Source organism: Clinocottus analis, unplaced genomic scaffold (assembly GCF_023055335.1).
Source record: "Clinocottus analis isolate CAN_PGR_092001 unplaced genomic scaffold, fCliAna1.0.p SCAF_16, whole genome shotgun sequence".
NCBI lineage: Eukaryota > Metazoa > Chordata > Actinopteri > Perciformes > Cottidae > Clinocottus > Clinocottus analis.
Window position 1 is genome coordinate 10,489,497 of NW_027175887.1, and position 15,337 is coordinate 10,504,833.

The following is a 15,337-nucleotide window of genomic DNA, read 5'->3' on the forward strand; positions in this document are numbered from 1 at the left end:
TCAAGTTTATTGTTCAAATGTAACATGTTTGCCTTTTTGTTCATATTTAATATCTTGATCTTAAATAACCAAATGAACAGTATTCTTAAAAAAAAAAATAGAAATTGTGCATTCCTGTTATATATCTGGGACGATATGTCTTATCTCTAATTTTGGTCTCTAATTTGGACATTTCAGAATAATCAGGTATGTCACTGCATCACTACCTGGGGAAAAAACACCACGTCCAATTAGGAGTTAACTACAAACATGACACTTTATTGTACTTATTTTTTTCCTGATTCAGTTACAGAAACATGAGTTCACTGTTTGTTTTTGTTGTTTTTTTTTTCTAATCAGGGGAATGAAGTTCTATACATAGGCATGCTGCGTCACTGCACAGTCACAGCTGTGAAAACCAATATCACCCCCGTCAGCTGCCCCGCTGGAACAGTCTGAAGGCAAGACAAATCAGGAGAGGACAGGCAAGGACATGTCAAACCTGGGGAGGGTGGGTGTTCAGTGGGCTGCCCAGGGATGACAAACTTAACATATAGAAGTTTTGTGCAAATTTCACCACAGTCTATTTGATTTTCAACACAAAGACAATATCAGTTTGAAGATTCTCTTTTTTTTCCTCTCCCCTCGAGTCTTCAAACTAACAGAGGAAGTTATTATTAGGTCCAGTGATGATGGCATTTTGTTCCTTTTTGGGGAATCATACTATTTTGGACCATTTTCCCCTGACTTTAATCTCTTTGCTTCTCAAGAGCCAGCTCTCTTTTTGTGTTTAAGAAAGCACAGACATTAAGTGTGTCATCTGATATACACGGAAATTATGATTGCAGTCACATGACCTTTACATAAATAGTTAGTATTCAAAAGTACGTCTGAGAAAGGTCTTACATGTAGAAATGGTGATAAGCATGCACAGATAGGTAGTCGACAAGTGCAAAATCTACAAAGTCACATGTTATTGTTTTTTTTTTGTACTCCACATTGAGTGAAAACATCGCAAGAACTGAAACCTCCCTCCGCCGCTCTAAGTGTTGAGAGTTTTGACCACGCAAACGCCTGAGGACCGTTCCTCTTCATGACGCGCAGCTTTGGGTCGACCTAAACAGAGCCCGACGCTCCAGCAGGACGCGCTCTCTTTGGGCATCCAGACGGCCTGCTGAAACCAGTCCTATTTTAGAATAGCCGGTGAGTAAGACATGAATGTACAGCAGCAGTCAAGGGGAGACCCTTTGGCTTTTCTTAGCTGAGGGTTGATGTTGACCAGAGGTCATCTAAATGACTGTTGGTGGGGGATTGTAGTTTTTTCAGCCTGCCTGCTCTAATTTCTTTTAATATAATTATCCCTTAAGTATTGAATAATAAGTCATTGTTTACTGCATTATGTGGCAAAAATTATTCACAGCCATTATAATCTTTCTGAAAAAATTAAAGTTCTGTGTCCCCGTAACTGTCACAGCAAAGAGAACCGGAGGTACAACTGAAGTAGATCCCTATGAATGACAACTCATAATTTGAACATGAATCCAAAAACAAAAGCATATCTAGTGTTGGCAAAACATTTCCAAGAATGCTAGTTTGAAAACTAAAAGACACCAGCGAGAGAGAAATAAAAGTATATTGTACAATAAGCAAATGTATGAACAACAAAGCAAACCAGTTTTTGAAAAAATACCCAGATAAAAACAGTTTGCAGTAGTCAGTTTTCCAGTGGGTCATATGACACTGGTGTCTAAACTCAGGCTACAGTTTGAAAAAAAAAGTAAACAAGCAAGCAAAGCTTTACAGCACTACTATGTACACAGCTTCTCGGGTGAAGAGAGAGAGCTGGTGAGGGGATGAAGGAAAAGGGCGTGAAACGGAGACTCCAGTGAAACAAGAGTCCTTCTTCTTGGCACGGGGCTACACTTGAGCGAGGAGGAGGACGACGAGGAGGAGGAAGAGGAAGAGGAGGAAGAGGAGGAGGAGGAAGGGAGAGGGACACACACACACACGCTTCACCGGATGATGAACACAACCACATAGATCAGAGCAGCACGGCCGCCCGCAAATCACGCACAGAGACACACAGACCAGGGAGCCATTTCCTCACACAGATCTCACACTGTCACATGGACTCCCCTCGGGCCGCCACTCGCTATCTCCTTCCTCCTCGCTCCCATCCCCTTCTTCTTCCTCTAACATTTGATCTCCCTCTTTCTACCTTGCACTGTAAACCTGATCTTTCTAAGGCTCTAGGATATCTCCACACACCAGCCACAGCTCTATCTATAGCCTGTCACTCACAGTCTTGATTGCCGTTTCTGCATCAGCGTTGTCCTTGTAGTTCTGTGCCACATTGGGAAGTTGCGTGGAGGGATATTTAGCACCAGAAAGCAACCTTGACGCTTGTATTTTTCCCCGTCACTCATAAAATCACACGAACGCACACATGAACACAGATAGAAGAGCTAAGCAAAGGAGAACGTGTCATTTCCTCGCTCCGTTTCCTGCTGATATAAAGTGACAGTTTCTACTGGCTGGTTCAAAACGCCAGTGGCCACCGCAGATGTGGGAGAGCAGTTGACCTAGATTCATGAAGAGGTGCCTCCCCACTGACGACTGATGCCCTCCCCGTCCAATCAGAATCCACTTTGCTCCACCGTATCCAACAGCAGTTCATTAGCAGCGTGCAGTCCTTCTGTTCAGGTGCTTCAGGCCGCTTTGACGGTCAATGGGAACTTTTCCGAGCCGAAGTTCGGGATTCAGTTTGCTTCACATCTTGCAAAGTGTCCATGCAGGTGTGAGGAGGGGGCAGCAGTTATGTTGCTATTCACAGACGGTGCAGTGAAACCGGAAACAGAGATGGGGAGGGAGGAAGAAGAGGTGTTCACAGAGGGGTAACAGTCCGCAGGGGAAGGTTTATTGGATGAGATGTTGGGAATACACACACTCTTTTTTTCCCCACTCATATTCTGTACACACACACCCACAGAGGCTTGATTATTTTAAACGGGCGGTGCTTGAGCTGTACAGTTGCCCATGTGCTCATGTCTTCACCTACGCTGTGGATGGATGGAGGACAGAGCCAAATGTTTCCCCGAGAGAGTTGGCATTGGGAAGAGCAGCAGAAAAGACATCCTAAAGCGAAGAGCAGGAAAAGGCGATAGATTTCACAGTTTTTTTTAAGGATGCTTTACAGTGCTGTATAGTCTCAGGGGAGCGAATCAAACAAATGAAAAAGTATACTGCATGTTGATGTTTTCGGATCTGAGTCGGCATGTGTTTTGTTTTGCTACTTGCTGGTCACATTTTCGAGTTTTTGAACCCTTCTATAGAGATTTGTGTGCTAGAAGAGCTTTAGCTCTGTCCTCCATGCCCTACTCTCTCTCAGACTCGCACACACTCATACAATAGTTGATTGGCACACAGTCAGTGTTTTAGTCTGTACACAGTGAATCAGCCCTGTTGGCATCCATGTTTTAAGTCCAATTCAACCAGAGGGGCCCCTCGTTCTGGAGCCCTTCCTCCTCACCCTCTCCTTCCTCTTCTTCTTTTTCTACCACACATCTTCTTTACGATCCTCTCCCTCACCACAGCTGCCTCCCCGTGTAGGTTGGAGGAGCAGAGGGCACCTGCAGAAGGAAAAATTCAGTTTGTAAATGATTGAACAATTTGGATGCCATCAATACTCACACATGCATCTATACACACACATGCATACGGCAGCTGCATCAAATCGGACCATAATTCATCCTTTATGTCCCTTTTAACGCAAATGTTTGATATTTTAACTTATTAACTTTATTAACCCTCTGCAATGATGTGAATAAGGGTAAGTAACTGTTTAGTTAACTCAATCTTACACATGTAGACTTTTTATATATCTTGTATTTGCTCCTACACTCCCTTCTATTTAATTATATGCTTTCATCTTTGAAATATCTTATCCTCTTAAATTGCGATGTCAAGATTAATGTATCATTGAATGCATTGTATGCCTTATGCAAAGCACTACTTTGAGTTTGAAGCATGCTCAATAAATAATCTGTACTTAAATTCATTAATTTTGCAGTTAAGGAGCCTCAGCGTTCCCTTTGTCTGTTAAACAGCGGCCTGCTATCTCTCGGAATAGTGACTACAAATTATCTTCTACTCAGTGGAGAGTGTTGCTTCAGCGTTTTAGCGTCCAGCAGTGTGTTAAATTCACAGGGAAAAACACAGAGACTGAAAATAAGTCCACCTGCGCCAGCCCGAGTGTGCGTTCATCCTGCGTAACAAAGGGCGTGACAGGCCGGCAGGCCGTCACATCATTCAGTGGACAGATAGCATCGCGGCTTATTTACACACACAGGAGCACGTGGAAGCACATTTGTGATAAAACCATCCATGCGTGTGCTCACAAAATACGACACACACACACACAGGCACATGACCATGCACCCAGCAAACTGATAATGCACACACACACACACACACACACACACACACACACACACACACACACACACATACTCACACCTCTTCCTCATTCGTGTGCAATGACGAACGGTCTGGAACGCACAAATGTGCATGCAGTCTTGTCGGCGTGGTCGAATGAGAGAGCGGCGTGTAAGCGGCGTGTACCTGTGACTGGGAGGATGTACTCACCGCTCCCCCGTTCAGGATCATGGTCATCTCGGTGGGTTGGTAGACGTTGCTGCGGAAAGGGGCGCTGGGCCTGGGGGCGGTGTTGCTGTTATGTTGCCCGGCACCGGCGGCGCTCCTCAAGCCTTGCATTGGATTCACAGAGAGGCAAACCGAGGTTACTTACTGTGACTCACTGTCTCCCTTGAAGAAACACAAACTTGCTGAGTAACCCTGCATTTCCTTCTGTACTTATTTCTACCCACGCACGCAAATATTTTTTCTGGCGCTCTCTTACTCACTTCGGCCTACATCTGACCTCCAGCCTGTCTGCACATATTACGCATGTCTGCTCTAAATTATTGGATCGTACGGTACCTGCAGTGTTCTCGTCGCTGTATCCATAGCCCTGGTTCTCCACAAACTGCCTGTGAGAGAGAGGGATGTCTTCATCGAAGCTGGTCTCCCTCATCCGTGTCGAGTTCTGGGAGGTGTCAAAGTAATCTGGGGCAGTTGGCTGTGGAGGGGGTCTCAGGCAGATGTGGGATTCTGGGATGGCGTGGAAGATCAGCAGCAGCCAACCCTGTGCTACTAACGCAATGGCCAGTGCCGGGTCATTCCACTCCGGGGACCTCCCCAGCCAGGCGTTGCCGTACAGGTAGAAGCCCACCCAGGCCACCCACAGGAGCAGCGACAGCAGGCAGGTCACCAGCAGCCAGATGGCATTGCAGCGCCACTGATGTGTCTTCCCACACAGGGCCAGGGAGGCGGCAGTCAGCGCGGCTAGTAGGAGGGCGAGCACGTAACTGCAGGCTAGTGAAAAGTCAAGTGGCAGATACTGACAGGCAGCTCGTCCCTCCCTCAGCACGGTGAGAAGAAGCCACTCGGCAGCGATGATGCCCTGCACGGCGCTCAAACCCAGCGCGAGGCCCGTGAGGGCGCAGCCGCCAGGGCTCCGCCGCTCTTGGCCAATCCTTCGCAGGCGGACACCCTGCACCAACAAGCAGGAGAAGCAGACGGCAAACAGGAGACCCCACAGGGCCCTGCGGAGCAAACATAGAGACTCATCCTGATCGATGAGGTAAGCGAAGCTCAGGCCGAACAAGCCGAGGACGCCGAGGAGCAGCAAGAGCATGGGTCCCACGGCGCTGCGCTTCTCAGCCTCACCGATGTGGTGTAAGCGGCACAGCAGGATTAGGGCTAGCAAGAGTGCAGTCAGCACCCCGCCGGCAGCCACTGACTCGACAGCCACGCCCCAGATGGAGTCCAGGTCACAGAGGAGTGTGTAGGGACGCACAAGGCCCCATCCGCAGCCTCTTGGGAGACCCTCTGGGTTTTCCGAGTCTTGACCGGTGGCACCATGAGCAACCGTCAGCAGCAGCAGGAGGAGGACCGGGAGGGACGCCATCTCTAGCTGAAGACAGAGAAGGTAGAAAGTCAAAGGAATGTAGCGGGAAGAGAATGAGTCATTACGGTCAAAAATGCAACACAGTCGAGCAGCCATTCCCACAGCAATCATCTGCCTCTGAGTGAGAATTCAGACAATTAGCCACTGCTGTGTTTTAGAGAGGAAACAAAGGGCAGTTGTTCATGCAGGGTGAATGACTAAAACCTTTCCAAACGCACAAAACACACATATCCTGTTTCACCAACTGTAGCCTATAACCTTGCCCTCTTTTAATGGCTTCAAGGTTAATTATATGTTGACATCCACAGCATTAAGCAAGGAAAACACAACGAGGAAAGGACCAGATGAGCTGTCTTTAGTTCATCCACAGAGAAGTGATGTCCGAATCAGAGCAGCTACAGTGTATAATTTGTCCAGTCTTGTCCAGTGAATCGGCTGTCGGGGCACTGACAGGAAAACTGCAGCATCGTGCATATTGTTTATGAAAAAAAAGGAAGAAAAACGAGATACAGAACAGGAAAGCAGTGCGTAGAAAGCAGCTCTACCCACTATCAGGCATCTCAGGGCATCTAGCAAGCCGTGAGACAATGCATAATGCACTGCACACAAATACACAGCACCTCGAGCACAAGTACAAACACTCAAGTACTTTGACTGGAAAAAAAAACGTACAGCAGCACTCGGTGAGGGGAATCAATGCTGTCTCCGTCTACTTATTCCTTTATTCTGACACAGCTTGTCAGACAGCCACACACACACACATACACACACAAATACACATTATTTAGTTTCATCGAGGTCTTTACTGGGATGATCAGCGCTGTCATTTCACCTGACAAGCTGTGTGTTTTTGAGCAGTTGATCTGTATTTCAAACCACTACGAAGCAGCACACACGTACAGACACACAAGGCATATTTCTGCCAGGTGACTGTCAACTGTCTCTTCACTTCATCGCTGGGCTTTCGGAAAATTCTTTCCAAGCTGGCTCATACATTAGTGTGTCAAACAATCTGCTCCTTCAAAGGACGCACACGCTTTTCTCGCCGCTCTAACTCTTTGGATTGTTTATTTCAGCGGTGGTCCTGGACGTAAAGAAATCTCCCGGGGTCCACAAATAGACCGTACCACAATATTTACATACCACCTAAAGGACACTGGATATCCCTGGCTTCATGTTCTTTCTCCATGCCAGTAAGTCAGAGAGAGTTACATGGTCTAGTCGTCACGGGGGAGTGGTAGATTTAAATACACACCAGCCAGGGCTACAGGTCACACACATCCCTTCCAGCGTGTAGCTTATTAAATGGGTCAGACAGCGAGAAAGAGAGATACTCTAAGATACTAGATTTATCTCATCATGAGGAATATAAGGACAGAAGAGGGAGGAAGACTGGTGGATTTGCAGCAAATATGACCAGACTTGCTTTTGATTGTATGACTCGTCACTTTACTACATCTGACTTGTTGGTGTGGTGTAATGTTGTGAAGTACGTTTACTACAGTACTGTGCTTGTGCTGAGGTACTTGTATTTAAAGGTGTTGAATTCAAAGTTTTTTATTTACTATTTTTGGTACTATTTGCAATGTAAAGATATAATGGAGTAAAGTCTGCCCGAGCAGAGAATGCAGTTTCTTCTCTGTGTTGTAATCTGAGCTTTTCTGTGCTTTACTGACATTGCCGGCCGGTCACGCTTCTCTTCGAGGGCCCCAACTGCGAGCTGACAGTCCCTTTCTGCTCTGTGCTCGCACAACTGTTACAGCTGATAACGCCGTCACAACCAACGTCATCGTCGCCGCAGCCAAGTGCCCACCCTCCGGTTCCCCTCAGGCTAACACCGTTAGCTCTGTCAGCATTGCTGCCATACATTGCACTGTTCACGCTGCTGGCACTGCTTGCTGCGAGCCGCCAGCTCAGCCGTCGCCGTGTCGATAGCCGCTAGGAGACAATAAACATGCTTTGACTTCTGTATCGAAAACTTTTAAGAATGTTACTTTCGCGCAACAATTCGGAGGGAAATATTGTTCTTTGTACAGCAATAGTTACCAGTTACTCTACAAATATGTTTTGTATGCAAAACAAATGAAGAGCTTAAAATATTATAGATTGAACTACCCTCACGGTGATGGGCAATTCTCACTATTTTCTGAAGTATCACAACCAAACAATCAATCGATTAATCAAGATAATAATCAGCATATTAATCCTTAAAGAGATTAATGCTGCCCTATAAAGAAATGTTTAAAAGTTGCTCAACCAACTACAAAAGCAACATGCTGCTTACGAATAAATAATACACAGTGATCTGATGGTGTAACTGTCACAGACATTTTTCTACAATTAGTACTTTTCCTTTTAATACTTGAAGTATATTTTTCTAGTTATTCCTACATACTCTTCTTAAAGTAACATTTTGAATGCATGAGTCTGTCCTACTATCCATTTAAAGTATTTTTTAAGGCAGTGTTTACAATTTGTGAAATATCATTATTTATTCCTGTGAGACCCGAGAGGGCAAAACAGTGAAAGTGTGTGTTTGTGCATATTCATTTGTTTGGAGCTCTTTCATGTATCCTTCAGAGATTTACACCCTCCGAATCCTTCCTCATTACAAAAATTCTTCGCTCCCTTGTTTCCTGCCGTTATCTCCGCCTGCCGTTTCCTGTCGTCTCCTTACCGCCTTGTTGCAGCAGCTCACTGCCGCAGGTTATTATTGGTCCACATTAACATCAATCAAATCCGTGCTTTAAAAAAAAAAGAAAAGGATGAGTCACCACAACACACAAAAGAAATCACAGTGCTGGGGCTTTTTACACACACTCAAACGATTTACACTGACATGCATAACTGAACAAGCTGCACAAAGACAGACACGCTCTCGATAAACACATGCTTTCTTTTCGTTATCATGTTGTTCTTCTCGTGATTACCATGGTTACGCCCCATCTCTAAATGACAGAAATAGAGAGAGAGCTTCACTGTGAGCTCATTGTTCACTGAAACACTCGGGATCCTCAACAAGCCTGCGCCTCCTCTCTCTCTTTTCCTTTCCTTTTTGTCTTCTTTGTCACACTTCCTAATGACAATGACAAAAGACACAGAGACAGGAGCTTATGCACACTAGTGCATACTAGTGTGTATTAGTGCACACTAGTGGGTGACCACTTTTTCATTCACTCATTCATCCACCCTCTCACCCAGAAACTCCCTCTTGCACAGATGGTTGCTCTGGCTGCTTTTTGAGTGGGACTTGGCACACTGGTGATCTGAAGGCTGAAGGATGCACACAGAGGGCCCTACACACACACACACACACACACACACACACACACACACACACACACACACACACACACACACACACACACGCACACACGCAAAATCACCAATGCTCCTGCAATCACGCAGGACACAGTACATAACACACACCTCCAGCACACATGCCACACACTTGAGTCCTCTTCCCTGCTTCTCACCATTATGACTCATGTGCACGGAGAAAGAGAGCTCCTGGCCTTCCGCTCTGTGCAGCACAGAGGAGGCTGCCTCCGTCTCATCCTCCATTCCCCTCCCTCCCGTCTTTCTAGACATGTTTCTCTCTCTGTCACTCCCGCTCCATGCAGCCATTTCTGTCCTCCCCTCCATTAAAAAAATACTCTTTTCTGTTGGTTTCAGTGCCACCTCTCCTCCAGAGCAGCCGGAGCGGTCTCATTTCTCTGCTGCATTTGAAGATGTGCGCTGAAAGATGCACCTCACACAACTCCTCCCCCCACATTTTCTCCCTCTGTTCACCCCCCAACCACCATCTAATCTCAAACACACCCCTCTTCCTTCCATTTTGGCTTCTCCTTCTTCCCTCCTTGTGGCCCTTTCCTTCTTCCCACCCTCCCTCCTCCTTGCCTTTATTCTTGCTGTGTATCTTATGTAACTGGGTAAGGATCCAGCTCCTGCCAGTTCTGCTGCATGGCTGCTGTTTCTCAGCCATCCTCTTCCTCAGTGCCAAGCAGCCTGCTGGCACTTGGAGGTCCATCTTAGTTTTGTATTCTGCACATAGCGGGGTTACATGCATTCGTGATGCACACGTCACTCACTCACACACACACACAAACACACACAGGCTAATGTGATGCACATTTGTGCTGGCTCTATGTGCGTGTAACTATAACATTCAGCTTGGTGGCATGTATTACACCTCTGTGTGTGAAGACACACATTCTCTCAAGAAGCTGAATGTGACACGTATGCATCATGCATTTCCTATATACACACAACAGGAACACAGGCGTGAGAGTGCAACTGTGCAACACCGCAGTCCTTCAAATTGTCTCCGGGCTGAATAGGCCGTGATGGGGGAATCTAGCAAGCCGTCCTGCAATTACCTTCTCCTGTAATTATCAAACATAGCGCACAAGCAGATGCTATCTAATTACCGTGGTGATAATTGGGAGGATCATTGCATTTTGACGACTCACTTCAATTCTGTTTTTTTTTTTCTTTCATCCCACTTTTGTTTTATTCAGACTACTAACAGATAAAGTGTGTGTGTGTGTGTGTGTGTGTGTCTGTATGAGTGTGTGTGTTTGTGTGTCTGTATGAGTGTGTGTGTGTGTGTGTCTGTATGAGTGTGTGGGTGTCTGGCTGGGAACACACGGTCCAGCTGTTGAGGTGAGCAGGTCATTTGCAGGACCTGTGATCTCTGTGAAATTCTACAGCTTTATCCGCCGTCTTGTCTAGCACTAACAGACATTTCCTTTTCTGACAGCGCATACATTTCCATCTCACATCAGTGGCTGGGATTACATAAGGCCTTAGATATTAGTCGTGTTAAATTAACCCGGGCTGTCTGGATGCTCCGTCTCGTTACATGAGATCTACTTTGGATTAAAAACACATCTGCGCTTCAGAATAAGATTGCATCCTCTGCTCACTGGGTTTGGCATTGGAAGCATCCAAGACTCGTCTTTTATCAGTTGTTTCTTCTGTCTTAAGCTCTCTTGACCTTCTCTGGTGTCTTGAGTGAGAATAAATTGTGTTTAGTTTGGGTCTGGCCTGAAACATTGTCCAGAAAGGGGAAGGAATGGTAAGGAGGACCAATAAAGACCTGAAGTCCCAGATATAGCTCTTCTTCTCTGTGATTCATGTGTCCCACTGACAAGCTGGTTGGTAGATAAATCTCTTTCCGGCACCTTTTACATGTGTGTTTCTGGCGACACCAATCTGGGATTCAACAATTATCCTCATGGACGTTTTGGAGAAGCTTCATTTGAAAAAAAAAACTGAATGTGGACATACTCTTCGCCTGGATGCTTATCCACAAAAGATAGCCCTCTCTTTCTCACTCACGGATACCGTGACAGGACACATAGTCGTTGTGATCACTGAACTTGTGACTTGTGATGGACGTCCTTACCAACGATGCATTCGCTCAGAGACCTCCTACGCAGAACATTGCAAAAGCACAGCCAAAACATCTCCAAGTTCAAAAAATCTGGCGCGTAAATTTGCTGAAATAAACCGACCTGACAACACAGCTGAACCTTTATTATATTGTCACATGAATACATAGGTGCTTTAAAACTTTGATCGCCAGATGTTTGTTTTGGTAAACAAATGCAAAGGAATGAATTAAGCTCACCACAGGAAACTCAACCAGCTTCCTACTTTAAATAAAATGCACAATAAATTCTGATAAGATCTGATCTGACTCCTTCACAAACAGCTTCTCCATGTGATGTCTAGATCATTTCGGGGTTGCAGTGCATGTGTGGAAGGGGCTTTCGTCTCCAATCTCTTCCCATCTCTAACCTTCCAGGGTGACGTCACCAATCCCTTGTGTGGCAGATAAAAATAGGAATAAAAAAGTGGATGCAGTCAAAGAAAGAGGGGAGCAATGCGGTAAACGTCAAGGAATGACGTATTTGTGTGCTAAAATATTGAAAAGGAGTTATCGGGGACAAGTTTCAGGAAAGAAATACCGCAGATGACAGGAGGAGCAGAGGAAATTGTGGAAAGGCACATTGAGTGGTCCGTCCTCCTCGGCATCATCACGAACAAACTGACAGTGAAAGCATTTTTCTCAGCCTCTTCAGACAATCCCGGCCATCCTAATTAGGCCTCATTACCATGTGACTGGCTCACAGCAAGACCATATGCTAATTGACTTAACAATTAACAGCGCCAGCGCCTAACACCCCTCTGCTCCCTTTTCTTCTTTCCCCTCCTCTTCCTACATCAACAACCGATGTGGGTGTGATCAGTCAGATGTGAAGGCATCCTAAACCTAAAAAAAAGCCACCCTGAAACAGAGCCACTGACCGCCGGTGTCGTGTTTACTGCTTCTTTGGGACGTCATTGTGCATCTTCTGTTACAGATACAGAGATGGGCGTCATCACAGGAGCCCAGAGAGATCAGATCTGGTTCTCGAGTGTGATGGTGATCAGAGGAGCAGGCGGATGATGCAAAGAAACAATTGGAGTGAAGTGTGTGTGTGTGTGTGTGTGTGTGTGTGTGTGTGTGTGTGTGTGTGTGTGTGTGTGTGTGTGTGTGTGTGTGTGTGTGTGTGTGGTGGAGAAGAGAAGTTCCAATGTATGTGGAAGTATAGCTTGGTTTCGTGTCATGCGTACACAAAGAGGCCACACACATGCGCGCACACACACACACACACACACACACACACACACACACACACACACACACACACACACACACACAACCATCTAAACAAGCTACATATGGCATCAGCCCCAAGGAGATACTGGAGCATCCTCTTTCCCCATGGGGAAGCAAACTAACTCATGAAAGCACAGCCTGAGAATAAACAGCTCCATTCTGCTGAATATTGATTAATGATGGAAAACAGAACACTCCGAAATAGGCCCGGGAGCTTTCTGAGTACACAAATCTGCATTGATGGAAGCTCGAGGCTCATGTATCATCTATCTATCGATCAACAGAAAAATCCATGCATTGACTCCCATTTCCATACAAACTGTCTTAGTCTAATTGGACACAAGTGGTCATTTAAGCGTAATTTCTTTCCAGAGTTAGACAACAAGCCTTCTGTTTATGGGGCCAGCGTGAGGTGGACACGTCTCCTTAAGAGGACACCATTGGTTTTAGCTGACCTAAGGAGCAGCTCCTAATGCAAACACACATTGAGAGAATGCCCCCCCTCTCTTAACAATACTAGCCACATGGGAGGGTCCCTGGGGGCTTCCAGAAGAGTGTGTTTGTTTGAGGGAGCAGCAGTAAGACCATTGTTACTGAGGTGTGTGTGATCCAAATATAAAGAATGACATCTAACCTCACAGCTAAAGAATGGAGGAGTGATTGACACTCCTAAAATATCACAGTGTATTGTTAAGTGAAAATGAAGGTGCAGCTACTAAAAGAGAACAACATTTTTATCCTCCTGAGAAAAATGTGCCTCAGCCGATCAGACCTTGAATATCACACAGGTCAAAGTCCTCCATGTCCTTAGTCAAGCTTAACATGGCTTTTGCAAATGCCCTTTGAAGTCATATGTGCGAAGCCCAGTGTGTAAATGTTCATTCCCGCAGCATGGCCTGCCAGTAAATATACATGTATGTCTGGAATACTGCGTGCCCTTTCTGATTCACACACCTATGCATTTGGTGCATCGACATCGTCTTTCTGCCCGGGCTGTCATTGATGCAACTTCCACCTCAGTGGCAATAAGCCCAGAGTTGCAACGCAACTCGATGCATTCAAATAAACCGAGGTCTAAAATAGTCCTACCCACTGGATATATATATAAATATCACGCGAACCATCTCCAGAAGGAGATCACCCTCCCCGGCCCCCATTCGTATGAATCAATACCCCATGAGCTACATGGTGAGCAGCACGTACCTTAATCGACGTAAACAATTCCAGTCGAGAGCGAAGGCAGATGCAGAGTTGTCAGGTTTGATGGGAGACTGGGGCAGTAAAAATGTCACATTTCGGAATGAGCCCCGCTCGCAGTGTTTGCGTATTCTCTCTCCATCCACATGGACTCGTGCGCGATGAGCCCAGATGATTCCCCTTGCTCCAGCTTTGAAAACAGGGGAACCCGATTACTCAGCCGGTGTCTGTTGTCCTCAGAGGCAGAATGGGCATGGACGAAACGCACCGGGGTTTCAGGATTAAAATGTGCAAGGGATCCTTGCTCGTTTTCACCTAAATCCTTTGTTCATCGGTGCGCATCTTTGACTTTCACTCTGCACCAATAAAGGAGCATTCATCAAAAAATAAATGGAACACACACAGAGTCCAAATCCTGTAATGCGCAGAGTCGATGCCCCCAAACCTACCGGATCCCTTCCTCCTGCTACCGTGCTGGATATGCCGCTTAATGTCCGAGGTGACGCTCACTGCTTCTTGCTGCACATCTCCCGACTGAGTGCATCAACGAAACTGCGCTCCGCATAACGCGCGTACTGATAATCCCCCTCCGCGGACACACACACACACACACACACACACACACACACACACACACACACACACACACACACGCAGACACGCAGACACGCACACACAGAAAGTGACAGCTCACCAGAGCCGCCACTTCGCTGCTCTCTCTCTCTCCCTTTAACTGGTTTACTTAACGATAAATGAATTGGTGGCTGTCAGAGGGATCACCTTAATAAATCCTTTAGACGCAAAGAGGGTCTTTCTCTCTTACGCACACACGCGCGCGCGCACACACACACACTTCCTAAATATTTTCGTTATTGTAACAGGCTGTAGGCACAGCTTGGACGTGCATGCTCAGTTCCAGGTAGCGGTAGTGGTTTTGCCTGGTTGATTGCGCTAAATCATAGAAAATATGTCCATTCAGTGTCAAGTTATACTCTTCAAACTCTATTTCCGGGTTATCTTTCAGAATAAACTTCTTAAGATAAGTAAGACTGTCCTTTTAAAAATACAAATCAAATCAGTTTATTGTGAAGATATTGCTATTACACAAATCATTATACCAGTGGTTCTTAAATTAGCAAATATAGCATGTATGTCAAAAATCATTTAGATAGTTATTACATATTCAATAACATGCAAGTGTAAGTTCATAAACTGATTTTTTTTTAAATTCTATATGAAATCAGACATTAATGACGCAGCGCAGTGCATCAACCAAAACATTTGCACTGATTCGGGGGTACTTAGCTGAAACATGTCACAGAGGGTCGGTCACTGAAAAAGGTTTGGGGCCACTGGGTTGCAAATCATATATGCAATAATAATTACAAATTGTATCGCGCTTTTCTAGGTACAGAAAGACACTTTACATTGGGGACAAAGAGACAGACGGAACAAAACAAAAA

General features: G+C 45.7%; 1 protein-coding gene across 2 annotated transcripts; it reads right to left on the minus strand.

The window, feature by feature from the left end:
* Nucleotides 1-230: 230 nt before the first annotated feature.
* On the minus strand, nucleotides 231-14,788 carry gprc5ba (G protein-coupled receptor, class C, group 5, member Ba). 2 transcript variants are annotated; one of them, XM_068578116.1, is made up of 4 exons: nucleotides 13,881-14,788; nucleotides 4,978-6,013; nucleotides 4,600-4,745; nucleotides 231-3,608 (listed from the first exon to the last, which is right to left on the minus strand). In XM_068578116.1, the coding sequence occupies exons 2-4, from the start codon at nucleotides 6,005-6,007 to the stop codon at nucleotides 3,564-3,566; spliced, it is 1,221 nt and encodes a 406-aa protein (XP_068434217.1). In that variant the 5' UTR covers nucleotides 6,008-6,013; nucleotides 13,881-14,788; the 3' UTR covers nucleotides 231-3,563. The 2 variants fall into 2 exon arrangements, with proteins under 2 accessions (XP_068434217.1, XP_068434219.1); XM_068578118.1 differs by having other exon boundaries at nucleotides 4,624-4,745; nucleotides 13,881-14,786.
* Nucleotides 14,789-15,337: the final 549 nt, after the last annotated feature.

What these genes read in the sequence shown, in the direction of transcription:
- gprc5ba (XM_068578116.1), bottom strand. Translation starts at nt 6,007, where the DNA reads ATGGCGTCCCTCCCGGTCCTCCTCCTGCTGCTGCTGACGGTTGCTCAT. An exon ending in CAGCGACGAGAACACTGCAG is followed by an intron (nt 4,746 to 4,977) that starts GTACCGTACGAT and finishes ATCCAATGCAAG; the next exon opens with GCTTGAGGAGCGCCGCCGGT. An exon ending in GTACATCCTCCCAGTCACAG is followed by an intron (nt 3,609 to 4,599) that starts GTACACGCCGCT and finishes TTCCTTCTGCAG; the next exon opens with GTGCCCTCTGCTCCTCCAAC.